Here is a 27,786-nt window from a genome sequence, read left to right as displayed (position 1 = left end):
TTTCTGCATTTAAAAAAATTCTTTATACATTTACTCTTTTACTTATAACCATGATTATAATCACTATTGAAAAAATAGTCATGTATAAAAAATAAATTAAATCATATGACTATTCCCACCTCCAGAGATGGTTAAGATACTAGAATTTCAACTAGATTGTAATAAAAAAATATAGAGTTAAAAATATAAACAAGGACTCCTCTGGTGGTCCAGTGGTTAAGAATCCACCTGCCAACGCAAGAGACATGGGTTCAATCCCTGGGCCAGGAAGATGTCACATGCCACAGGGCAACTAAACCCATGCGCCAGAACTAATGAAGACCAAGTCCTTTAGGGTGCAGGCTCCGCAACAAGAGAAGTCACTCCAATGAGAAGCCCAGCTGGCACATGGCAACTAAAGAGCGGCCCCGCTCATAGCAACTAGAGAAAGCCCATGAGCAGCAATGAAGACCAAACAGCCACAAAAGAAATAAATAAAATTTTAAAAACAAAAAAATAGGCAAATAAGGCTACTAAAGTAATAAATACTAATACATATGCTAAGTAGGCAGATACTAAAGTAGGAGCACACTTAAAAGCCTACTTTTATTTGTCCAAGTTTCTTGTTTCTGTTTCTCCCTAAGTGAAAGTAAAGCTTAAAAATATATAAATATAGTTCCTCTTCATTTAAGTCCTGTGTTCTTATACCATGAAGGAATCTGACTTAACAACTTTTGTTTTTTAATTTTATTTTATTTAACTTTACAATATTGTATTGGTTTTGCCATATATCAAAATGAATCTGCCACAGGTATACATGTGTTCCCCATCCTGAACCCTCCTCCCTCCTCCCTCCCCATACCATCCCTCTGGGTCGTCCCAGTGCACCAGCCCCATCTTTAAAATGACAATCTGAGCCAAAGTATTTTGTTTGTCATTGTTGAGTTGCTAAGTTGTGTCCGACTCTTTGCAACCCCAAGGACTGTAGCCCACCAGGCTCCTCTGTCCATGGGATTTCCCAGCCAAGAATACTAGAGTGGGTAGCCATTCCCTTTTCCAGGGGATCTTCCTGACTCAGCTATCAGACCCAGGTCTCCTGCATTGCAGGCAGATTCTTTACCATCTGAGCCACTGGGAAGCCCAAGTCAAAGTATAATGCTTGTCAGATATTGTCCCAGGGCCCCCAGATATGCACAAAAGGACTTCTAGAAATCACATCACAATGTACATCACTAAAGCACTAATAAAATTATAAAAACACTGTTTGTCAGGTCTCTCGTCTACTGTTCTCATGCCATCAGGAATCACATTCAGAATTTCTTCTCCTACTTGAAAAGCTGCTTATAGCTCTGGGTGGCCCCAGGTAGTTTGGGGGCAGGGGGTGGCTTTCTCGGTGGCCTGCCTGACCATGGCGGGTCAGGGCTTACCTGCACAGGAGTGGCGGTCTTGGTAGAAGCCGATCCCACAGGTAGACACACACTGGCCCTGCTGCATCAGCAGGGGAGGCTGGCAGGACGAGCACTCGAGCCCACTGGTGCAGGTGGAGCACTGTGGCTGGCAGGCTGGCTCAACAAGGGTGGGAGAAAGAAAAAGGGAACCTCTCATTAGTTCAAGTGCGCTGCCCTGGTGCCAGTCCCGACACAGCCCAATTCTGGAGACACAGAGAATCAGGAAGGCAGGAAAACAACTCTACCTGCCTTCATTTACACAGCATATATTTCATGCCAGGCAATGCATGAAGTGCTTTACGTATATAAATGCATTTAATCTTCACAACAAGGCTGTGAGATAGAGTATCAATCCCAATGTTACAAATGATGAGCAAGCTCATGGAGGTAAAATAACCTGCTCGAGATCAAGGTCACATGAAGCTGGCATTGGAAGCCAGGCAGTTAGGCTCAAGGGTCTTGCTCTTTTCTTATCCATTTGCCCCCAATAGCTTTCTCACTCAATCATTTACAAGAATACCCCTTATTCAGAGATATAAATAACTTCCAAGAAAGTTAAAGATTATGAATCAGGAGAGAGAGTAGGCAGAAGTGAATAACTACAAAAATAATAAAAGCAGTTGACTTTTATCGAGATCTAACAACATCCTAGACACTATTCCAGGCACTTGATGTGTACTCACACATGTAATCCTCACAATGCCTCCTAAGGAAGATACTGGAATCACCCCACTTTACAGGTAAGAATGCTGAGGTGCAGAGAGGTTATACTCATAGCCAGGGTGTAAACCTACACACTCTAAAATGGATAATTAACCCCCTGAGTTAGAGATAGGAGAAAAAGTACCTATGATTTGGCCTCAACCAAGCCAAATTCTCCCAGTAAAAGCGCCCTCTCATATGTATTATGTGATTCAGTCATGCCTGATTCTGTGTGACCCTATGGACTGTAGCCCGCCACGCTCCTCTGTCCATGGATTCTCCAGGCAAGGATATTGAAGTGGGTAGCTATTTCTTTCTCCAGGAGATCCTTCTGAACCAGGGATCGAGCCCGTATCTCTCACATCTCCTGCAGACGGGTTCTCTATCAATAGTGCCACTCGGAAGCCCCACACGTACTGTAAGAATTCTGAAACGCACATGAACCCCCTCTGGATCCTCTGGTAACCCACAAGAGGTAAGGTCTGTTACCAATTATCTGTGTGATATTAAGCAAGCCAGCTCATTCTCTGGTCCGCAGATTCCCCATTAGCAAAACAATAAAGTTCTAGTAAGTGTTCTCGAAGGTCATGTTACCTCTGAAGTTCTATCTTGGATTAACTGATGACTATCCTTGAAAGTGAGAAATCCAGCCATGACTACCTAGTAAACATCTGACTGCCCCATCATCTCTTAATACCTCCTGGTAAGCATGGAAACACCCATCAAATGTGAGATGGGTGTAGAGAGGTCAAGGAGCCTACGGATGACATCACCCTCTTCTCATGGTTTTTGGAAGTTGTGCATTTCCTGCACCATGACCCCATCCAGGATACCAGTGAGCCTCAGTCCCTCCCTGGGTAGTCTGCCTGGAGCCGTACCTAAACAGAGAGCACCAGCTTGGTAAAACCCCAGACCACAGCTGTGCACACATTGTCCATTCCTCAGCAACTTGGTGGGATCCTGGCAGAGGTCACAGTGGTCTGGAGACTGAGAGCAGGTCAAGCAGTCTGGGTGGCAACGAACTATGATCAAGAACAAAGAAGAGAACTCAGTAAAGACCATATAATTTCTCTTACCTCCTTCTAACAAGGGATTTATGGGGTATATGGATCTGTATAGCATATGGAGAAAACTCTGAGTGTGTATGAGAAAGGACTCCAAATAGCAAAACTGATTTCAATGTAAGATTTCAAGGAATTGCTCCTTGTCTGAAAAACACTGTGTCCAAAGTGAAGACATTAAAAACAATACCAAACTAGCCCTTTGCTGACAATTTACCACCAAGTTCAGTGATGATCCCAATGACTGGTAATGAGGTTTGAAATCTTGGAGAAAAAGAAGAAAAAAGTGGCTGTATTTTTTTTTAAAGAAAATAACTGTTTTGCAACAGTATAGGTTTTATGCATGAAAAGGGTTATAGAGAATCTGTAAAAAATATGGAGAAAACTCTGGGAATGAAAAAGGACTCCAAATAGCAAAATTGATTTCAATGAATTGCTCCTTGTTTGAAATACAATCACTGTGTCCCCAAAGTAAAAACATTAAAAACATTACCAAACTAGGCCTTTTCATGCTTCTGTCTCCTCCTAGAATACCTCTAGAAACAGGAATGACTAGTTCCATGATAGATGATTTAAGCAGATTCAATGATTTATAATTTCCTAGAAGTTTTTCCTAACCTTTGATGTGCATAAAGGTTAAAACATAAAACCTACACTGCTGAAAAACAGTTATTATATTCTTAAAAAAAATACGCCATTTTTTTCTTCTTTTTCTCCAAGATTTCAAACCTCATTACCAATCACTGGGATCATCACTGTACTTGGTGGTAAATTGTCAGCACAGGGCTACTTTTAGGTTTCACCGTTGTCAAGGACCTGATTTTCAAGGTTTGGGAAATTATAATACGCTACATATTTGTTTTGGAAAGCCCAAAGAGTCACTTTGGTGAGGGTAAAGTAACGAAACCCTGACATTGCCATGGTTTTCCCATGATAAACTCTTCATGGAAACACCGATCAGGCAAAATATGTTGGGTGCCACAAATGCAACCGCCAATATGAAAAACTGCAACTCACAGATGAAAACAATTAATTATGAAATATGAGTGCAAGAAAATGCCACTTCTCCAAGGCAGACTGAGCTCTCAGGCAAATTACTGCTCAGCCAGAGCAGCTCCAGGGCTTGCCAACAATTATTAACTGGAACTAATTCAACCCCAGGTGATTTGAAGGCAGAGTTGCAGAACAAGTAGATAAAATTTTCTTTTGGAAGAAATTAATGGGTCCTTCAACTTCAAAAACCCATTTGAGAACTCCAAAAGGAACCATCTGTTTAATAGTTCATCTTAAAGAAATGAACATCCATAACAAACTTGCAACAATTTTTCTTTGATCTTCGACAACGAAGCAGTCCTAGTAACCATATTTGCCTTTACAGGTTTTTGAACATTATTGTATTTGATTTTCACAATAATTTTGCAAGGAAGATAAGGCCGTTTTATCAACAAGAACATGAAGAGTCAGAGAGGACCAATGACTTCTGCGAGGTCACATACTCATAATCAGCTGAGTTTGGCAAACGCATGAACCAAGATTAATTAGCATCATTTGTTAGAAAAAATTAAGAAACAAACAAACAAACCAAGTGAATGAGTAGAGAAAAATAAGCATGGGGCAGGAGGAGAGGAGATCTCTCTGAATTGTGTGGCATTAAGGACAGCTTAGCAGACATAAATTGGTCATGGACCCACCTGATGTGCAATCGGGACAGCACTGTCCTTCCACCGCCTGGGCTAGTGTGGCCACCGGGCATGGAGGACAAGAGGGCTTGTAGCAAGTTACCTGAGCCCCCCGGCACTCACACACCTTGCAAGGGCCATCCTCCCACTTCTCTCCTTCCTGCAGGAAACAGCAAAGAAGGACGTTGTTATCAGAGTGCAGAGATTCAGAAGCCAGGTGGCTGGTGGAGAACGCATGATTTCCATAAGGGTCAAAATGAAGGCTCCTGATAAGTACAATGCCAAACCTAATTGAAATAGGACATCAGTAGAAAAGTTCAAGCCAGTCAATCCTAAAGGAAATCAACCCTGAATATTCATTGCAAGGACTGATGCTGAAGATGAAGCTCCAATCCTTTGGCCATCTGATGGGAAGAGCCAACTTATTGGAAAAGACCTTGATGCTGGGAGAGATTGAAGGCAAAAGGAGAAGGGGATAGCAGAGGATGAGATAGATAGCATCACTGACTCAGTTAACATGAATTTGAGCAAACTCTGGGAGACAATGGAAACCAGAGGAGCCTGGTGTGCTACAGTCCATGGGGTTGCAAAGAGTCGGACATGACTTAGTGACCGAACAACAACAAGAGTTATAAATTTAAAAGGATAGCGTCTCCCCTTCTTTGTTCATAATTGATTCATTTTAGAGTAGAACCGAGGCAGAAAGATAAAGTGTGAAAGCATTCTGTGGCTTCCAGAATATGCAAGAAGCATATAACACTTGTTTCTCAACCTATCTCAGCAAAAACAAAACAAAACAGAAACACCAGAAGGGATTACTGTGTACCTGGTGATTAGCAGGTGCATTAAATACAATCTTTATAACAACAGTAGGAAGCAGGTTAAAATGTTGAATTTCCTTATTGTTACTATAGTAAGAGCAACAGTAGGTCATGTATTCTTACAGCGACAGCTCTCGCATACCCACATTTAGTGGGCTGTGGATGTGCCATGGGCTTTCTCACACTAAATATTCTTTTCAGCCAAGCAAATGATGATAATAAACATTAGTGCTTTGACAGAGTGTCCAAAGTGAATTATAAAGAGCAATTCCTTTCTGCTCAATGTGCTATTCACCCTGGAGATAGAAAAGAGACAAACGTTCCTACCAGAATGTTTGGGGACATGAAGGAGGTATTGTTAAAGAGAATAAAAGGGCATACTTTAAAATAAAGTTTTGATAAAATGTTTACTAAGTCAGTTGATGTTAAGCATTCTGAACAATTAATGTGACAGTATTTAGCAAAAGTTCAACGAATCAGTCTTTGTTATCCTTACAATTCTTAATCCCAGACCATAGTGCCATCAAATATGACTACAAAAATACTGAGCATTAAGGTTTCCCGGGACAGTTTATGTAGATCACTGCTTAAAATAATTTTGTACATATTTATCTACAAGCTAAAACTTTATACTTACTGGAATACGTTTAACTTTACTTGCATTTGAGGACATCTAGGAACAAAGCAAAACAGAAATATTTTTATACTACTAAAAACACCATTAGGCTGATCTAGTCATTTTTTTTCAATAGGAAATATCCATTTTTCCCTAAGTAACAAGCAACTTCAGTCACTGTTTATGAACATAAATAAAATATATATCAAAAACAAGAAAAGCATACCAATACGAGGTGAAGACAATATGTCTAGGAAATATTTTTGAATTCTTATTCTCACTTTGTGCTGGAGTATTTGGCTTCAATTCCCCTCAATATGAAGGACTTTGCAGGCAAGAGACCTAAGCTTGTAAGAGCACATTCTTGAAACTTCTATGGTACTGCAGCATCATGGGAATTGGTGCTTATTTAAAAGAACTTGCTTTTATTGAATTCTACTGGGCTTTATTTACCTCCAAAAATGGACAGGAAAATTAATACTGTGATATAGAGAGAAAACACAACTTCAATATTTATAGGGAAACTTTAATCTCCTAAATTTTTAGGAAACAAAGTAACTAAATTATGAAGTATCAATATGAAGCAAACAATGCCAACAGCATTATGATAATAATAATAATCTTAAGCTTCTTTATATGCCAGGTATTGTTCTGACTTTATATGTATCATCTCAATAGACCCATGAGATAAGTACTATTTTTATCTCCATAGCTGAGGATTAAGTAACTTGCCCAAGCTCACTGTCAGTATGTGGCAAAATGGGGTTTTGAATTTAGAGCTCACGTGTTTTAACCCTGCACACACAGCATCCCCAGCTTATACAAAACATGGGCAAGTTGACAGGTGCAATTTACCCAGATCATAAGAGAAAAGGGTGTGGGAATCAGTTCACCAGTCAGAGCACCTAATCCTAATACTGATAATCCCACTTTGATTGGTCAGTGAAGCAGTTGTATCTGTGATTAACAGATGTGTTTTTAAGAACACATTGAATTTATCAACATTCCAAGAACCCCACATGGAAAGTAAGAGCTATAAAGATAGAGCAAATTTGAAGAGATTAAGATAAATATGTTTCCCTGGGGTATAGAAGAAAAAACAAGTACAGACTTAGGGATAAATAAAACCTTAACTAATAGTTTTGCTCTACATCCAACACATCAAAATCCTTTCAGCTCTACCTGCAGGATAAACCTAGAGCCTGATCGCTTTATATCACTGCCTCCCTAGACCAAACCACCACCACTGTCCTCCAGACTACTGCAAAACCTTCTAACCGAACCACCTAGTATCCGTCTCACCTCCTTTGTCACTTGCCCATATGGTGGCCAATGTGACTCTCTCACAAGTAAGCCCCTCACAGCCCTGCTCTGCTCAGGACTGTCCAGCAGCTCCCATCTGGTTCCGGGTGAAACTGGGGTCCAGGCTACCTCCTGCACCTCATCTCAGAGCCTTTCCCCCTCATTCCCTTGGTTCCAGCCAAACTCACTTTCTAGCTGTTTCCTGGACCTGCCAAGCACACTTCTGCTTCACTGTTTTTTCCTTTGCTGATTCCTCTTCCCGGTAAGTAACCCCTTCCAACATATCCCTGGCTCACTCCCTCAGCATTTTCTTTCAGGTTTTGCTCAAATTTCTCTTCATGAGAGGCCTGCCCCCATCATCTGATGTAAAAGACACCTCTCTCCCCTCAGTTACTCCCCAGCTGTTTTATTTTCAAAGTGGTGCCCGTCACCACCCAGCACGTGTGTTTGTTGTCTACATGCCCACCGGGAAACAAAAGCTCCTGAGAGCAGGGGCTCTGTCTGCGGTGTGGGCTTCTGTATCTCCAGTACCTCGCACAATTGTGCAATCATGTTTGTTAAACAAGTGAATGGGTAAAAGAAATGAGAAGGTAATGCCCCCTTATTAAACTAATTTCCAAAGATTCATTTTTATTAGTCTTCAGTTATTAGCCCGATACTCACAAATTCTGCATTTTCTTCGTAAACACAATAACCATTCCTTGAAATGCATTCAGGACAGCATTTTCCCTCTAAGTGAATTAATTCTTCACCCTGCAGAATAAAGGTTGCAGAAATACACATCAAATTAACATCTCCAGGTAGCAGCACTAAATTGCGAAGTGGCTGAATTCCCTAAGTAGAATGAAAAGCCATAACACACCCCTCTGCTTTGGCTTATGACTTATTGCATCTCCCCTGTGCTATATCCCTATGAAAAGCCTAGTCAGTACAGCTCATCTTCCAGAAGTGTTTTTTTCTTTCCAGTTCTGATGATCTTTGTGTATGATTTCCTACCCATGACCAGGAACTCCCATGAAGAAGAAAGGCCACAAGTAATCTTGTAGTCATGGAAAGTTATGAGTTTCAGAAAAGGACCTTAAATTTATGTTCAATGTTTGAACTTGTGATTTGGTTTCATTAACAGTGCTCAAATCACACCAACATTTTCCCTTGAATACAAAATCAGGCACATCCCTATATGCACAGATGAAGTCTCAGACATAAATTAAACAGCAGAAAACTAATTTCTATTCAATATTCTGAAACTGTTATCCAATTCACATAATCACTATTTTAAAAATTAAAGGAAAGAAGGAAAGAAATGCCACACTAGGAAGGCAGATATTAAACTTTCAAAGCCATCATTTTATCACTTTTAACTTATCAAAATCAATCATTTCAAATTTTTTATTATAAAATAATAAATGCTTACTATAAAAATAATTCTGAATTCTATAACTTAGAAAACATAATTTCATTAAACATAAGTCCTACCTCCCAGGAAATCTGCTATTAAAAAGACAAGCTTTATTTACAACTTTTCATATGCATATAGTATCTGTAGGCTAAAAAGTATTCTTTAAAACACTTCCCACTTTCTAAAGATGTATCTACTTTTTAAAAAATGATGATGTTTCTTTACATGAAGACATTATTTAATTTGTGATCTATATTACATTTGAAGTGTAAAAACCATGTTTAGGTAAAAACTGAATAATATAAAATTGCATAAACAGAATAATCACAGTATTTATGTTTAAAAACACTGTGCACTAAATAAAAATATGAAAGAAAAGCTTTGGTTGTCTTTCAATTGTAGCATCACGAATGGATTTTAAAGTCTCTTTTTTACTTCTCTTGAGCCTTCAATTTTCTAAGTGAATATGTATTATTTTAATGAAACTATCACTTTAAAAAGAAACACAAAAATATATGAATGACCATAATTTTTATAATATCTAAAAAGTTATTTCAAAAAGGAAGGGGTTAGATAGATCACCATTCCTCAAAATTTCATGCCAGTCAGAGGGTGCTACAGGGAGCAGACGTATTTACATATAAATTGTTTTGCAGAAACGTGACAGATCAGCTGGTAGTGAAAGCCTAACCCACAAACACAGAGACATTTGCTTTCCAAGCATATAAAGGGGTTTATAAACGTGTAATCTAAGTCACTTAAAACAATGTTTTGAAACAAGACAGAGTATGCGTACTTCTATTAAAGTTGAAATGCATGAGACATTATTGACTGCCTGCTGCTGCTGCTGAGTCGCTTCAGTCGTGTCCGACTCTGCGCAACCCCATAGACGGCAGCCCACCAGGCTCCCCCGTCCCTGGGATTCTCCAGGCAAGAACACTGGAGTGGGTTGCCATTTCCTTCTCCAGTGCATGAAAGTGAAAAGTGAAAGTGAAGTTGCTCAGTCGTGTCCGACTCAGCGACCCCATGGACTGCAGCCCACCAGGCTCCTCCGTCCATGGGATTTTCCAGCAAGAGTACTGGAGTGGTGCCATCGCCTTCTCCGTCTTGAGTGCCTACTACAATACAGACACACAAAACTGAAAATGGAGCCTGCATCACTCCGATAAGGCAAAGAAGGTAGCTTTTCTGAGTCTTCAAAAGCTCCTGAAAATAACCACTAGCCCTGCTCCTGGTGAGTAAGGATGCAGTTTCCGTGAGGCAGGAAGTTCTAAATAGATTTGCTATTTATAGACATCTGGATGCCCCAAACTGCATCAGTTCCCTGCAATGAGGAGCTTGCTCCAATTAGCATCAGACTTCGGCTTTGAGAAAAATTGCTTTGTGAAACAAAACTAACTCTTCTTTTTAAGAGGATTCTGCTGCATAGGCCAGATGGAATCTGCTAACCCCTCACCATTGAATCACACCAGTATCCATCCACCAGATAGAGACTTTGTCATTCCACCAACCTGCTCACTGGAAGAGAAAACATTCTTTTGAGGGAATTTTCCTCTGCTGGAGAAGGGAAAAGCACCTCATGGCATGACTACCTTCTTCCATGTCTTTTGCTAGAAACTTTTATTCCCTTACCATTTTATCTCTCATATATGAATGTGAGGTCTTTAAAAAAAAATGGCAAATTGACTTCTTCATTTGAATTAATGCTCAAAGATAATACTAAATATAGAAACATGGAAATAATCCTGTTACGTTATTCTACTGCTGATTTACTTATATTTCAGTGTTTAGGGATTTAGTTTTATACATCAATGACAAAGGTCATGCCACTTGCTCCTTTTTCAACAAAAAAAACCCAGCTATTTCAATGCTATCATAATATTGCTGTTGATAACAATGCAATAATTATTACAATGGTGATGCTGCACAATTTTGCCTCTTTCTCTAGAAGTTTACTTTTCTGCACCTTTGTGGATAGAGACACAGACTTATTCTACCTTTGGTATGAAGATTAGAAATCAAATGACCTTGATATATCTTAGAACAGGCAGAAAGTGGGGTAGAATTGAGTAAAAATACCAATAGCGTACTTTTACTGCTCGCCTTGGCAAATGTCATCATTTTCTCCAGGTGCTCCTAATGTATTTTATTCATGTTAATTCCTAATCATTGGTGTCATTGCATATTATAATTCCTATGTATGTATCCTATTTCCCTCAAAAAGCCTGGGAACTCTTGAGATTAAAATGTATCTTATTCATCCTGTTATCTCCAAGCTACACAGAAGTTCAAAAGTGAGTATCCCAGGCTTTCACAAGGTCATTGAGAAAGTGAAAGTGTTAGTCACTCAGTCGTGTCCGATTCTTTGTGATCCCATGGACTGTAGCCCGTCAGGCAATCTCTATCAAGTTCTCCAGGCAAGAATACTGGAGTGGGTTGCCATTCCCTTTTCCAGGGGACCTTCCTGACCCAGGGATCGAACCCATGTCTCCTGCATTGCAGGCAGATTCTTTACCATCTGAGCCACCAGGAAAGACACTTAAGTGACTTTTGCACAAGGTCATTAAGCGTAGCTATTTACAGAAGTATGGCATAGAAAGAAGGCTGAGGGATGTTTTTTTGCACAGTTTAGTTTTGGTTAAAATTTCCCATCTGGTAGTACATTCAGTGTAGAATCCAGGGTCTTCAAACAATATGTGCTAATTGATTAAAGATCTGGAGAAATAGGCCAAAGGCATTAGAACTCAATTCATAAAGAGAAGACAAGTGGGCCTGGGCGGAGAATGAGAGGCAGGTGAGACAGTGCCATGGGGTGACCTGCAGAACACTGAGACCCATTCCCCTGGCTTCAGCGGCTGCTCCCCACCTCCCTAAGAACAGAGGAGAGGGCCTGGCTTATGCCACCACAGCAGGAGCCATGGAGACTGGCAGGCACTCGCAAATGCATTAACACTGGGTGGGGAGGGCGCGACAGATTATTTCCTTTGAGTGAGACTCTTGCTATAGATCTGACTGAAACTAGGTGGTTAAGGGACCCACCCTACAAGGATCACCTCTCCCTGATTTTCCACAAACCCTGGGATATCAGACAAATTAAAACCTTGGAAATATCCCAGCATCCTCTGGGCAGACTGCCAAGGCCAGGAAGCCCAGTCTTGGCCCGAGAGAGAGAGAGGGAAACAGAAGAGGGCCCTGACCAGGGTTTTTCTCATCTTCATCCAACCAATCTGATTCCCCTGACATGAAGAAGAGAGATGAAAAGGCATGTGGAGGGAAATAAATCTGCGAAAGGCAAGGCCCTCTTTACCTAAATGTGTCTCAGCTCTGCTGAGACACTGAAGTAGGAGGCAACATGAAAAAGAGCTCTGTCGCTGACAGCCCTGTTTGATAGGCTGTTCCTCCCCAGGAGCCATGTCAAGAGCAGCTGAGACGTGGGGGAGAACAAGAAAGAAAAATGCCTTCACAGACACCCCGTGCTTCAGATCTTCCTAGCTCCCCTCATCCACTCAAGTTTACAACCCCGCGGGAAACTGGTGGGGCGGATGGGAGCAGCCAGGGAGAGGGAGACAGCATTGAAAGCAATTTGTTTTGCAGCGGGTCAAAATTGAGTTCAAAGGGAAAATAAAAAAAGCAATTTCCCTACCATATATATCTACAGTCCAAACACAGGCTACTTTGTTAAAAGATTTTAGAAATTCTGCAGACAGCAGAATGTGGAGGTCAACAGAGTTAATTATTTATGGGGTCTCCCTTCGTGCCTTTTTAAAACAAAAACATAGACACATTTCATTTTCTTTCCTGATTCACAGGAAGAGCCTCCAGGTGCTGGCTCACCACTAAAAGCTGCCAGTGGGGCCTGTGATAGAAGCTGGACCCTCAGAGCACCTGCGGACTCTGCTTCAGAACCAGACTGAGCTGGGCAGCCACCAACAACGAGGCCCAGCTGTGCTGACTGTTAGGCTCCTGTCCACGTCATCCCTTTCTGTGTCCATGTCTCTGGCTCAGGGCTTCCCATCTAACCAGCTGCACCAAGAGCTAACAGCTCCGGGCTAGCTGTTCCAAGCCAATCTGAACAGAAAGTAACGTTTACACTACAGAAGCTCCGTGCTAGGAGACAACTTGAAATTGAGCCATCAAACCTGGCTGTCCCCTCTGCTGGGAAGGGACGGGAGGGAACAGGTGGGGGACCACCGATCATACTGCAGAGAGGGTTTCAAGTCCAAACAGAGATGCCTTTGCTCCTTACCTGGGCACACTCCACTTTGGCACACTCTGCAGTCTGGCAGGTCACTTGGCCACGGTTGCACACGCAGAACTCACAGGCCGAGCCCTTCCACATATCATCCTGGTATCGCACGAGCCCTCTGTGCGAGCAGCTTCCAGCAGGAGACACACAGTCCTCACAGCATTGCCCCAGAAGCCGAGCCCGTCTCTGACCCTGAGGAAGCAGAGAGAAGGGAGGGGAAGGGCAGTGGTCATGAGGGCACCAAAGCATCGGAGCAAAAGGGAAGGACACAAAACACCAAGTTTGTACACTATTTCCTGGTGGCTCAGATGGGAAAGAATCTGCCTGCAATGTGGGATATCCAGGTTTGATCCCTGTAGGGAAGATCGCCTGGAGAAGGAAATGGCAACCCACTCCATTCTTGTCTGGAGAATTCCATGGACAGAGGAGCCTTATGGGCTACAGTTCATGAGGTCGCAAAAAGTCAGACATGACTGAGCAAGTAGCACTTTCACTTTCCCTTATCCCACCTCCCCAAATGGAGGCAGGTTCCCCTCCACCCCCACCTCCTTCCTGGGAGGCAGGTGCTTCCTACCTCTATCTCATAATCTGAGCATCAGAACACTGTCTTTCTTCAAGGGACACAATGGACTAAGAAACGCATTTCGAAAATGACCTCGATAAAAGTTGGAGAATCAAGCTGCACACTCCCAAATACCTTTTCGCATCTTAATGGAGGGCAGGGCTGTTTGTGACACCTGACCTGGCCCTGGTCACATGTACACGTGGTGCAGGCATTTTCTTGCCACTGCTCTCCATGCTGAAGAAAGGGGGAAAAAATAGAAAATCAAATGTCACATGTAGCAAATAGAAACCTGAGGCACATAAGACACACAACTTTTTATTAGTTTTCAATTGAGTCACACTGAATGTAATCCTGAGAAATGATAACATTCACACAGCAAGAGGCTCTAAAAAAAAAGTCAGGAAATGTCCAATGAGAACTTTGGATTCATTCTTATTCAACTAGATTCATTCTGCAGACGCCTTGAGGGCCTGCCTGCTTTATGCTAGGTACACAGAGGCCTGGGAACACTGAGCGTCATAGGAAGTCAGTGTTGCTGGCTAATAGATGGTTTTTCTTTAGCTCTTTGCTGAGAGACCCACTTCTCATGGCCACATACTCACGTTTCCAGCTTCCCTTGCAGCCAGCCCACAGACTTAGTCCCCCACCAAGGGGACCGCAGGGGAAGAATGCTAGAGGTTGAGGAAAGGACACTCCTCACCCCATAAAAGAAGAAAAGCCCACCCCTTTCTTCCATCAGGCTTAAGTAATGAGTGGGTGAGGACGAGCTGCCTGAAGCCGTGGAAGATACAACGGCTGGAACATGAGGGGACAAGCCAGAAAGCAAATGCCAACATGCTGAGGACAGGAGACTACAAAGATCAAAAGGCAACATCATGGAGACCTGACCAACCCTGCGACTTCCCCACCTCTGGGCTTCCTGCTACGTGAGGTCATAAGTGTTTCATCTTAGCTACATTTAGAGGAGCATTTCTGTTGCTGGCAGCCTGAAACACCGTAACAGATGTAGAGGCTCTTCCTTCCAGGAGGAAATAATCCAGCATGTATGTGTCTACTGTATTAGACAGCAGAGATCTAGTATATAGAAAAATCATTTCCCCATGAGTTGTTTTCATCTAGCCTTCAAGGGACCCATCTAGAATTTATGTCATTCATCCCCTAATACTCTTCCAGATTCTCTGCTGAGAGTCAAAAATCACAATTTCTATTTACTTTTCCTCAGAATGACTGGTAAGCAAGGGAAGTAGTTGGGTTTATTTTTGATAGATTCTTTGCTTTAGAATAATGTAACCTTCTTTTGGTTCAGCTGGGCACTCCCAAGACAGAACATTCATTCGCTCAATTTGTTGAAGTCACTTTCGTTTGGTACCTACTCTGTGCCGGGTAGTCACCTACACTGTCCCAATAGCACTTTCAAGCTTGCAGGCTCCACCACCATCAGACTCCTTGCCCTTCCCTCTCTGTCCTCCCACCCCACATTGCTCCCAACATCACTGTAAGTCAGGAGACACTGTCTTTGAATATCAGTGCATAAAGTCCAACCCAGACAGATATTCCCAGAGGCTCCAGGTTAAGTGTCCACTGACAGTAACCAATTGTACTCCTTTTTCCCTTCAAGACGTGTGAACAGAGAGTTCACCATGGTTCATGAACCAGGTGCTGCTTGCCAGCACATTCTTTTATATTTCTAATCCTCTCCGATTTAATTTTTTCAGAAAGGCTTTCCATGAAGAGAAGAAAAAAGCCGTTTATGTACTGAGTTACTAATGCTGGCACAGAGTCAGATGAGGGCGGGGAAGGAATGATGGTTAGCAAGGCAGTGAGCAGATGTGTAAGAATGCGTGTCACAACACCTACTAGGGGCACATCAAAGCTTACCTCGTACACTTGGCCAGCAGCAGAGCACGACAGCGAAGAGCACTGTGGACAGCACTTTCCAGGGACTCGGATGACGGTTTCATCCTAACACCCCAAAAAGAGTCCATCAGAAGGCGATATTAATAAAATCCACAACAGTAGGAAAACTCCACTCACAGCCAACTCAAACATGTGCCTCAAAGCAGCCAGAAATAGCAATTTCCTCTCCTTTAGTATTTATTAGTCACCTGGTGCTTTGATAAGAATTAGCACTTCTCAGGGCAGTGTAACTTGAGAAGTTTGCACATTCCTCAACTCTCAGCTACTTCTAAGAACACATAAAAGCACAGCTAATAGCAATAAGAATAGTACTTCCTTGGACATCTAGGTTGCTTCCAAGTCCTGGCTATTGTAAACAGTGCTGCAGTGAATACTGAGGTGCATGTGTCTTTTTGAATTATGCCCAGTAGTGACCTAGATGGGTAGGATGTGAGGGGGATGGGGGGACGTCCAAGAGAGAGGGAATATACATGCTGCTGCTGCTAAGTCGCTTCAGTCGTGTCCGACTCTGTGCGACCCCATAGACGGCAGCCCACCAGGCTCCCCCGTCCCTGGGATTCTCCAGGCAAGAACACTGGAGTGGGTTGCCATTTCCTTCTCCAATGCATGAAAGTGAAAAGTGAAAGTGAAGTTGCTCAGTTGTGTCCGACTCTTAGTGACCCCATGGACTGCAGCCTACCAGGCTCCTCTGTCCATGGGACTTTCCAGGCAAGAGTACTGGAGTGGGGTGCCATTGCCTTCTCCGAGGGAATATACATATACATATATATATATATATATATATATATATATATATATATATATATATATTTAGCTCATTCACTTCACTGGGCAGCAGAAACCAACACAACACTGTAAAGCAACTATATCCCAACTTTAAATAATAATAATAAAAAGAAGAGTAGGTTTTGTTTGCCAAGTACCGTTCTAGGTACTTTATGTGAACCTGTGAAATAGGGACTCTTATTCCCCTTTTAAAACAAGCAAAGTGAAAACCAGAAAGGCTGTGGAACTTACCCAAGGTCACAGAGACACCTTGTCCAAGGTGACCGGTAATGGTAAATGATTGGCAGAGAGGACTTCAGAATATCAGCCATTTCAACACTTCAGAACATTTACACTCCCGCTGAGTTAGCACTAATCTCAAAGTGAGGGGATCCTTCCCTTGATCAACTATCTCACTGTTCTTCTGGAACTTTATGTGAATCCACACATTCAACTGTATGCATGAGGGAATCCTTAACATGAAAAAAACCTATCATGCCCTTAAGTACCTTGGAGGCTCAGATGGTAAAGAATCTGCCTGCAATGCAGGAGACCCAGGTTTAATCTGTGGGTCGGGAAGATTCCCTGGAGAAGGGAATGGCTATCCACACCAGTCCTCTTGTCTAGAGAATTTCACGGACAGAGGAGCCTGGTGAGTTATAATCAAGCGGGTCCCAAAGAGTCGGACACAAATGAGTGACAAACATTTTCATTTTATTCACTTTAACATGAAAAAAAAAATCAGTCACACCCTGAGATATCTATTAATAGGAATATGGCAGTGCAGAGAAATATGGGTGACAAGCATTAAATGCCCAAGGGACACCCCACCTCCTTATTCCTACAGTCTCAGCTCTAGCGCACCCACCCCCAGAATATCAGACCCTTTGTCTCTGCTGCCCTAAAAAGAATTTTCACAATGATGAGAAGACAAAGAATCAGCTTCTCATTTTGACATCACTACAGCTTTTAAAATGGAAGAAAGGAAGGCAAATTAAAGCCAAAAGAAGAAAGATTAGAATAAACCAAGTTTCAATTACAAAGAAGTGGTAGAATTTATACAGAAGATACCTCCTAAACAGTTATCTGCACTTCTTCTCACAAAAAGCAGAAAATGAGATTGCATAATCATTCAGTTCAGTTCAGTCACTCTGTCACGTACAACTCTCTTCGACCCATGGACTGTAGCACACCAAGCTTCCCTGTCCATCACCAACTCCTGCAGTTTACTCAGACTCATGTCCATTGAATTGGTGATGCCATCCAATCATCTTATCCTCTGTCATCCCGTTCTCCTCCCACCTTCAATCTTTCCCAGCATCAGGGTCTTTTAAAATGAGTTAGTTCTTCACATCACATGGCCAAAGTATTGGAGTTTCAGCTTCAGCGTCAGTCCTCCCAATGAATATTCAGGACTGGTTTCCTTTAGGATTGACTGGTTTGATCTCCTTGCCATTCAAGGGATTCTCAAGAGTCTTCTCCAACACCACAGTTCAAAAGCATCAATTCAGCACTCAAATTTCTTTATAGTCCAACTCTCACATCCATGCATGACTACTGGAAAAACCCACAGCTTTGACTAGACGGACCTTTGTCGGCAAAGTAATATCTCTGCTTTTTAATATGCTGTCTAGGTGGGTCATAGCTTTTCTTCCAAGGAGCAAGTGTCTTTTAATTTCATGGCGGCAGTCACCATCTGCAATGATTTTGGAGCCCAAGAAAATAAAGTCTTTCACTGTTTCCATTGTTTCCCCATCTATTTGCCATGAAGTGATGAGACCTTTCTCATTGATCGCTGAGGTAGGCTTTCTTATCTCTCCTTGCAATTCTTTGGAACTCTGCATTCAAATGGGTATATCTTTCCTTTTCTCCTTTGCTTTTCACTTCTCTTCTTTTCTCAGCTATTTGTAAGGCCTCCTCAGACAACCATTTTGCCTTTTTGCATTTCTTTTTCATGGGGATGGTCTTGATCACTGCCTCCTGTACAATCTCACAAACCTCCATCCATAGTTCATCAGGCACTCTATCAGAGCTAATCCCTTGAATCTGTTTCTCACTTCCACTATCATAATCCATATGGAATTCACTCTGCAAGAAAATAAGGCCAGGGTACTTGGGGGAAGGTGAGGGTGGTGGAGGGTGTCAAATAACCTTAATTTTTCATGGAAACTTCCAGTCATGCCTGTGGTTATTTTAATCCAATTACGTATGATCAGCTAGATTAATGCATTACTCTCTATTAGGGATTAATTTTAAACACCTGAATCACTGGAATTAAAATGACAACTGTTTTCTCTGTACTAGGTTACTTTTATTACTGGATGAATCTATAAAAAATATGACAATTGATGTTTCATAGAGTATGTGAAAATTCGACATGGATTGAAATAATTGAGCATTCCTTGACCTCAGCTCTTGAGTTTAATAAAATTTCAGCAAGGAAGTAAAAATAAAGTTTTAGCTGACGTCATATTCATTCTTCAGTAACTGTGATTCATGGGGTCGCAAAGAGTCGGACACAACTGAGTGAACTGAACTGAACTGAACACTGCATATAAGTTAAATAAGCAGGGTTACAGTATACAGCTTTGATGTACTCGTTTCTAATTTGGAACCTGTCCATTGTTCCACATACGGTTTAACTGTTGCTTCTTGTCCTGCATACAGGTTTCTCAGGAGACAGGTAAGGTGGTCTGGTATCCCCATCACTTTAAGTGGAATACTGTCTGGTATTCCACAGTTTGCTTTCCACACAGTCAAAGGCTTTAGCGCAGTTAATGCAGCAGAAATAGATGCTTTTTCTGGAATTCCCTTGCCTTCTCTATCTTCCAACAGATGTTGATAATTTGATCTCCGGTTCTTCTGTCTTTTCTAAATACAGCTTGTACATCTGAATGTTTTCGGTTCATATACTTCTGAAGTCTAGCTTGAAGGATTTTTAGTATTACCTTGCTAGCATGTGAAATGAGTGCAATCGTATGTACTTTGAACATTCTATCATTGCTCTTCTTTGGAACTGGAATGAAAACTGATCTTTTCCAGTCCTGTGACCACTGCTGAGTTTTCCAAATCTGCTGACATACAGACTGCATCACTTTAACAGCATCATCTTTTAGGATTTTAAGTAGCTCAGCTGGCATTGTTTTCATCCCTGGTGGCTCAGATGGTAAAGAATCTGCCTGCAGTGCAGGAGACTGGGGTTCAATTCCTGGGACATGAAGATCCTCTTGAGAAAGGAACAGCAGCCCACTCCAGTACTCTTGCCTGGAGAATCCCACGGACAGAGGAGTCTAGTGGACTGCAGTCCATGGGGTCACGAAAAGTCAGACAAGACTATGCAACTAACACACTTTCACAGCTGGAATTCCATTACTTCCAACTCATGGATTTGCCTTTCCAAACCTATAGACTATACAGGGACCAGCACACTACAGACAAATGACCAAATCCAGCCCACCACCAATTTCCATAAGCTTTGACCAGAGCACAGCCACCTACACTCATGTACATATTACCTGTGGATGTTTCTGTGCTGTGATGGCAGAGTTGAGTAGTTGTTCCAACTACATGGAACACAAAGCTGAAAACATTCACTATCTGGCTCTTTACAGGAAAAATTTGCCAACTCTAAGTCTAATACAGTACCCTTAGTAATCACAGGAGTTCAGTACAAAAAAAAATATGTATGATTAATGTCATTATAATTTGGGATAGGGCCACCATTAAGGATATACAGTTGACCCTTGAACCAATGGAGGTAAGGGAAACTGACCCATCATGCAATTGAAAATCGGAATGTAATTTTTAGTCAGTCCTAGGTATCCATGTTTCCTCTGCATCTGTGGTTCCGCATCCATGGATTCAACCAGCTATAGGTCATAGGGTATTGTACTATCTACTATTGACAACATCTGCATATGTTCAAACCATGCTGTTTAAGGGTCAACTGTATTTAATTATGGTTTACCATATTCCTTAAATTAAAATACTATGATAAACTTTATAGTATATTATGGCTAATAGTTCGTCACAAAGTATCTTCTCCTATGATACCTCTGAAAATATAAAAATGAGATGAAAACTGTACCATCAAAAAGGAGATCAGACAACCTCCTGCTAGTGCCAAGAGGGGTTGCACGGACCATTAGAATTTTGGTGGCCTTTCTTTGCTTTGTTAACCAAATAGAAATGAGAATCATCACTTCCTCTGAACTCTCTGACTCTTAGTGCCAAACATAACATGGCTCATCCCCACAGTCTGTGGCCACTAGTACCTGAAGCCATCAGAGTGCCCACTGTAGCCTTCACCTCCCTTTCTACATCTAATCAGAGCCCATCATGTAAAAAAAGAAACAAAAAGAAAGATAACAAAATGAATGGGAAATACATGCATTGGGGGAGGTAGAGGAAGTGATAAAAAATGGGGACGAGGACACCCCAAATGTAAAGCACATAGTCACCAAGAAACATGGTGAGAACTCTTGCAAACTAGAGATTAGAGTTTTACGTTTCATGAATTCAAAATTTAAGAAAATTGGGCAGTAGAGACAGCAAAAAATCTGATCTCAGTAAAGTAGAGCAACATTAAGTTAAAACTGGCCAGACCCTTGGTCAAGGAAACACACACCTTTCTTAGCACTTAGACTTTTATTTTCTTGGGCTCCAAAATCACTGAGGACAGTGACTTCAGCCACACAATTAAAAGACACTTGCTCCTTGGGGGAAAAGCTGTGACAAACCTGCTGCTGTGTCACTTTAGTCATGTCCGACTCTGTGCGACCCCATAGACGGCAGCCCACCAGGCTCCCCCATCCCTGGGATTCTCCAGGCAAGAACGCTGGAGTGGGTTGCCATTTCTTTCTCCAATGCATGACAGTGAAAAGTGAAAGTGAAGTCGCTAGACAGCAATATTAAAAAGCAGAGACTTCACCTGGCCAACCAAGGTCTGCATAGTCAAAAGAATGGTTTTTCCAGTAGTCATGTATGGATGTGAGAGTTGGACCATAAAGAAGGCTGAACGCCAAAGAATTGATGCTCTGGAGAAGGTGCTTGAGAGTCCCTTGGACTGCAAGGAGATCAAACCAGTCAATCCTAAAGGAAACCAATGCTGAATATTAATTGGAAGGACTGTTGCTGAAGCTGAAACTCCAATACATTAACCACCTGATGTGAAGAGCTGACTCATTGGAAAAGACCACGATGCTGGGAAAGATTAAAGGCAGGAGGAGATGGGGGTGATGGAGGATGAGATGGTTGGAGGGCATCACTGACTCAATGGATATGAGTTTGAGCAAACTCAGGGATATTGTCAAGGACAGGGAAGCCTGCTGGACTGCAGTTCATGGGGTTGCAAAGTGTCAGACATCACCTAGTGACTGAACAAGAACAGTGAACCCAAGAAGCGGGTATTAGCCAAGGGCATGCTGCTTACCTTTGCAGCTTTGAAGCACTGAGTATGAACAGATTTCTCTAAGGCTGACCAAATAGAAAGAATGGAACTTGGGGGGAAATCCTAAGGCGCAAGCAAAGAGTAATAATACTCTGAAGATTCACAGAAAGGGCAGATTTCTGAACCTACATACTGCGAGATCTCAAATAAAATATTTTAAAACCATTTTGCAACTTGAGTAAGGTAGAAGAAAATACAGTCTTTATTAAAGAAGCAAAAAACAATATAGAAAGAGAAAGCATTGGAATTTTAAAAAATTAGAAGAACCTATGACAGGAGAAAGAAGGAAGAATTAAAAGAAAATTAAAGAAATCATCAAATTAAAATCAATATGGAGGCAGGAAACACAAACTCAAGAAGCTCTCCCCATAATGCAGAGCAAAGACACAAAAGTGAAAACAATGAGGCAGAACATGACCAATAATGAGGGGAGATGGTAGAGGAGCAGTCTAAGAATCATAGGTGTTTCTGAGAACTGAGCATAATTGGAACAGACATGACTAATCAAGGCCAGAACTAAAGAAAACATTTCACACCTGGAATACAGACTGAAAGGGCTTCACAATATTCTAGGTAAAATATGTGAAAAGACACCTTCCTTAGAAATACCCTGGGGAAATGTCTTAATTATAAAGATAAAGAAACATCTTGCAAAAATTCAACAGAGTAAACTAACTGATATAACAGAAGAGAAAACAGACCCACCTCTGACTCCTCCACGGCACTAAATTCCAGAATTCAGTGGAAAGGAGATTATAATCTCCTTAAATTTTGGACCCCAACAAATAATCTTTCATGAGTGTAGGCAAATAGGAAATAATTCTACAACACATCAGTGGCTCGAAAGACATAACAATTTTTCACCTTTTTAAGAAAATACCTGAAGATGATGTTCAATTCACTTAGATTAATCAATATTGGGAATGGGAAAATGGTGGTATTGAAAAAAAAAGTGGTAATAGAGCCACAGGAAGAACTCTCATCAGACTGAACAGATCATTTTAACAAGCCTACAAAAATATGAACAGAGACCTCTGTTCACATGGCATCTGGACAAAAGCTGAAGGCAAGCAATTTCAGTGTGAATTTATACTACCCACCAAGGGAACAACCCCTTATTTGAACACAGGAATTACTCCTTTTATCAGAGATAATCACTAACTCCAAAAATCTGATTATAACTACGAAATATATCCATATTTGCCTACCAAAAAATTGGAATGAATTTAAAAAAAGTTCTACTATGATCTTTTTGAATGGTAGAAATATGGATGATCAGTTCCTTTACTGCTTTTTTCAAGCTTTCCTTAATGAACACAGATTCCTTTTACAATAAAAAAAAAACACTTTATTTTAAAAATCAAATTTTTTTAGAGCTCAAGACTGGAAATACATTTCTTCTGATGAACTTTTTTTTTTAAATACTGAATGAGTTAACTCATATAAAATGCTTGCAATCGTGATTGATGATGTTAGCAATTATTGTTTTGTGATTATTATTAGATGTAAACAATATGTGACTCATCATTTGGGGAGGCGATGTAGTGTAACAGGTAAAAATCGAACTCAAGTGTGGTCTGTTGAAGTTGTAATGTCAAGCTGTCTAGGTTAGAAGCACAGATACTTCCCTTGAGCAGATTATTCAAACTTTGTATCTCAGCTTTGTCTACAGCAACACGGGATGATAATAATAGCTCATACTTCATAAGGTTGTTATGAAAATAAAAAAGATTTTAAATTAATGATTATGACATAATAAATACCCCAAATGTGGGGATGGTGATGGTTAGATGGTGACAATGATTATGTTTCCGACCAAGGCACTAACTCTATCAGTTCAGTTCAGTCACTCAGTCACGTCCAGCTCTTTGTGACCCCATGGACTGCAGCATGCCGGGCTTCCCTGTCCATCACCAACTCCTGGAGTTTACTCAAACTCATGTCCATCAAGTCAGTGAATCCATCCAACCATCTCATCCTTTGTCATTCCCTTCTCCTGCCTTCAATCTTTCCCAGCAGCAGGGTCTTTTCAAATGAGTCAGTTCTTCGCATCAGGTGGCCAAAGTATTGGAGTTTCAGCTTCAGCATCAGTCCTTCCAAAGAATATTCAGAACTGATTTCCTTTAGGACTGACTGCCTCTTTATATCATCAGAACACCCAATGTTTTAATAGTGATATTAAATCAAGAAAAATGGTTTAAATAATCTGACAGTTGGGTATTTTTGAATGTCAAAGCAAAACTATAAACTTGATGCAAGAGTGCTTAAAATCAATCTATTGTCAAGACTTCAGAATGCTTGCATAGCAATTAGCTCTACAGTATGGCAACAAATTTCATCTTTTTAAGTTAATTCATGCAAACTATAAGTTAGTACTGTTTGAAGCTAGAGTTTAGCATTTTAAAAAATGGGAACCAGCACTTTCTGGTATTCCAAGCTAACCCATGATATGCAGTCATTGTTGTTTTTAAAGACTTGAAGCAGAAGGTTCACAACGGAGTGTTTCCTCGTTCCCTCCTCCCACCTCCCTTATTGTAATGGTGGCAAACTGCTTAATTAAAGCTTCTTACACAAAAGACTAAACCCTGGGATGTGTAAGTCAAAATGTTCCAACAGTACAATATCTTTAAATGTAAGATATTCTGCAACTCTACCAAGAAGCTCATTTGCAATCTGAAAGCTAGGACAAGACTTCATGATGAATGGAGATAACGTGGTAAGTGTGCAGTATTTGCTGTAGTGTGGGTAATGCAATCTGGTCTTTCAATTAGATACGTTTTTCCTTTATTTGGCATTTAGCATTTCTAGCCTAATTGCCTTTTGTCTGCCTTAAAAAATATTGCCCAATTGTCACAATATGCAATGTTATTGATTTTGTTTTATTTGACACAAAGTACTGCTCTGTATCAACTGAATGCTGGCTTCCAGCTTTTTCTCAGATCAAAAATGAGCTATTTTTCAACTGGAGGCAAGCTCCTTTCATGGTTATCTGTCAACTGCCAAGGAACATCCATGGGAGCTACTGGAAGAATAAAAAACTACAAAATACCATGGATACAAAATTTATTTGCAATTGACTTTCGCCTGCAAATCTGTATGAAAGAGTAATGTTTTGAAAATCCGATCAGTTTTTTTGTTTGTTTGTTTTACTTTTAAAAAACATTTTTATAGACGTTGCGCTGTGGCCACGTAAAGTCCTTTTTTAAGGACTTTAAAAATAAATAAACTTGTTTATTTTTAATTAAAGGATAATTGCTTTACAGTGTTGTGTTGGTTTCTACCAAATATCAACATGAATCAGCCAGAGGTCTACCCACGTTGCCTCCCACTCAAACATCTCTCCCACTTCCCCTCCCCCAATCCCACACCTCTAGACTGTCAAAGAGCCCCAGCTTGAGTTCCTGGAGTCAAACAGCAAATTTCCATTGGCTATCTATTTTACATATGGTAATATATGTTTCCATGTTATTCTCTCCATACATCCCACCCTCTTCTCAGATCAGTTTTAAATGAAGAACAAGTTCCCACTATTTTAAACCTCCCCACAAAAAAATCCTTTGGTAATTTGAACCATTAAGAATTAAATCATGTACATCTGGATGATCAGGTTCAAAGAAACATCTATATATCTTTAAAAAGCAGTCTGTACTTATATATTGACAAACAATAACAATCCTATCATCTTACTGAATTTTCCAGATGTTTGGCTAGACATTTTTGGAACACCTGCAACTAGAGTTTGGCGGCTCCTTTGTGTGTATCCTGAAGGCTCAGTTTCATTCTGTAACAATTAGCTTAAATGACTGGTAATTAGACCTATCTGTAGCTGTTAAGAGTAAAAGAAATGTCTCAGGGGTGGTCTCCAAAACTATAAGGAAAATAAAACAGCTTTTGCTTCTCGTTTTCAGTACTTGCAAGGCCTGCCTGCCATCATCTCAGAAGAGACTCCAGGTTCCCAAATAGTGAAGTTAACAGTCTGTGAAGGGTCTTCTGAGGCTGTCTTCCTTACCTGGTTACAAAACAGAGGAGGACACTGAGCTGCAAAGCACTGGGCAACCCCATTTCTACACACACACTTGGCGCACCGACTCAATGGCCAGTCCTCCCCATCTTGAAACACACGGCCTTCGTAGGAACAGGATTCTGGAAGGTTAGAGCAATAAGGGTTACTGAGGGTGTTGCACAACCTAGACAGCATATTAAAAAGCAGAGATGTTACTTTGCCAACAAAGGTCTGTCTAGTCAAAGCTATGGTTTTTCCAGGAGTCATGTATGGATGTGAGAGCTGAACTATAAAGAAAGCTGAGCGCTGAAGAATTGATGCTTTTGAACTGTGATGATGGAGAAGACTCTTGAGAGTACCTTGAACTGCAAGGAGATCCAACCAGTCCATCCTAAAGGAAATCAATACTGAGTGTTCTTTGGAAGGACTGATGCTGAAGCTGAAACTCCAATACTTTGGCCACCTGATGTGAAGAGCTGACTCATTTGAAAAGACCCTGATGCTGGGAAAGAGTGAAGGCAGGAGGAGAAGGCAACGACAGAGGATGAGATGGTTGGATGGCATTACCGACTCAATGGACATGAGTTTGGGTAAACTCTGAGAGCTGGTGATGGATAGGAAGGCCTGGCATGCTGCGGTCCATGGGATCACAAAGAGTCAGACAGGACTGAGTGACTGAACTTAACTGCTCCACGATCTCAGGGCTGGCTGCATCTATGCCAATGCAGTCACACATAGTCTTGTGCTCTGGGGCATGATGCAAATTAGGGGGCCCTGGGCTTGGGGTATAGCTCTGGAGCCACTGTATGGAGTTCTCAACTTTCTCTCTGAGTTTCCTAAGTGAAGTCTGGTGGGAAATGTAGCATTTCCCCTCCAAACCCCTCCAAACCAGGGGTTTGGAGCCTCAGTTCATGAATGGCCCTACCTCCCCGACTCCTTGCCTTCCTGGGTTCTCAGGAGCCTGAGCCCAAATTTGTGCCCAGTGAAAGCCGCCACCCTCCACCCGTATTGGATACCTGGGTACAGGTGCCTCAGGAGTGCATGCACCCTAAGCACCACGTAGCAGGAGGGGTCTAGGGTGCCTGAGGAGGACTCACCCACCCAGCAAATATCCCCATGCCTGAGGGTGGGTGACATTAACAGCAAATTAAAAACATGACAGGCTAAGAAAGATCATGGAAGAAAAACCAAAGCTTCCCCCACCCTGCTTTTTGAACAAGTGAAGTGAAGTCGCTCAGTCGCGTCTGACTCTTTGAGACCCCAAGGACTGTAGCCTACCAGGTTCCTCCATCCATGGGATTTTCCAGGCAAGAGTGCTGGAGTGGGTTGCTATTTCCTTCTCCAGGGAATCTTCCTGCCCAGGGATCAAACCAGGGTCTCTCACATGGTAGGCAGACGCTTTACTGTCTGAGCCACTGGGGAAGTGCTTTTTGAACAAAGGGCCCTGCATTTTTATTATGTACCCAGGAAATTATGGAGTTGGTGCTGGCTGATCCTCCAATCTCTCCAGGCAAAATGCTTCCAATAGATTTTTCTCATGGAGAGTCAATCAGAAATTCTCCTAAAATGTAAGAAAAGAGCCCACAAACCCAGACAGCCCACCCTCCACCCCATCCCTAAACACTGTGGTTGGAATAATTTTCCCTGCAGGCTTATCTGGCCCAAAGTTGGCTGGCTGTGTTTTTCTGGTGGGTGACATCTGAAATGCAGGAGGAATGCACTCTACTTTCATCATTCCCTTACCATACTTTGCCATCCCCAGAATGATTCTCCAGGGTAAATGGTGGCCAGGAATGGAATAACTGGGAATCAGAAAGAAGCCAGAAGTCTTTTT

General features: G+C 41.5%; 1 protein-coding gene across 1 annotated transcript in view; it reads right to left on the bottom strand.

The window, feature by feature from the left end:
* Positions 1-27,786, bottom strand: part of FRAS1 (Fraser extracellular matrix complex subunit 1) — a 538,610-nt gene that overhangs the window by 294,173 nt on the left and 216,651 nt on the right. The window contains exons 6-14 of the mRNA XM_061420570.1: positions 25,959-26,092; positions 15,697-15,780; positions 13,951-14,052; positions 13,254-13,445; positions 8,272-8,361; positions 6,328-6,363; positions 4,882-5,029; positions 3,008-3,151; positions 1,407-1,541 (exon numbers count right to left, since the gene is read on the bottom strand). Of these exons, the coding sequence (XP_061276554.1) occupies positions 1,407-1,541; positions 3,008-3,151; positions 4,882-5,029; positions 6,328-6,363; positions 8,272-8,361; positions 13,254-13,445; positions 13,951-14,052; positions 15,697-15,780; positions 25,959-26,092 (1,065 nt within the window). The remainder of the gene's footprint in view (positions 1-1,406; positions 1,542-3,007; positions 3,152-4,881; positions 5,030-6,327; positions 6,364-8,271; positions 8,362-13,253; positions 13,446-13,950; positions 14,053-15,696; positions 15,781-25,958; positions 26,093-27,786) is intronic.

The sequence above is a fragment of the Bos javanicus genome, chromosome 6 (assembly GCF_032452875.1).
Source record: "Bos javanicus breed banteng chromosome 6, ARS-OSU_banteng_1.0, whole genome shotgun sequence".
NCBI lineage: Eukaryota > Metazoa > Chordata > Mammalia > Artiodactyla > Bovidae > Bos > Bos javanicus.
This window is presented reverse-complemented; position numbering and strand designations above follow the sequence as displayed.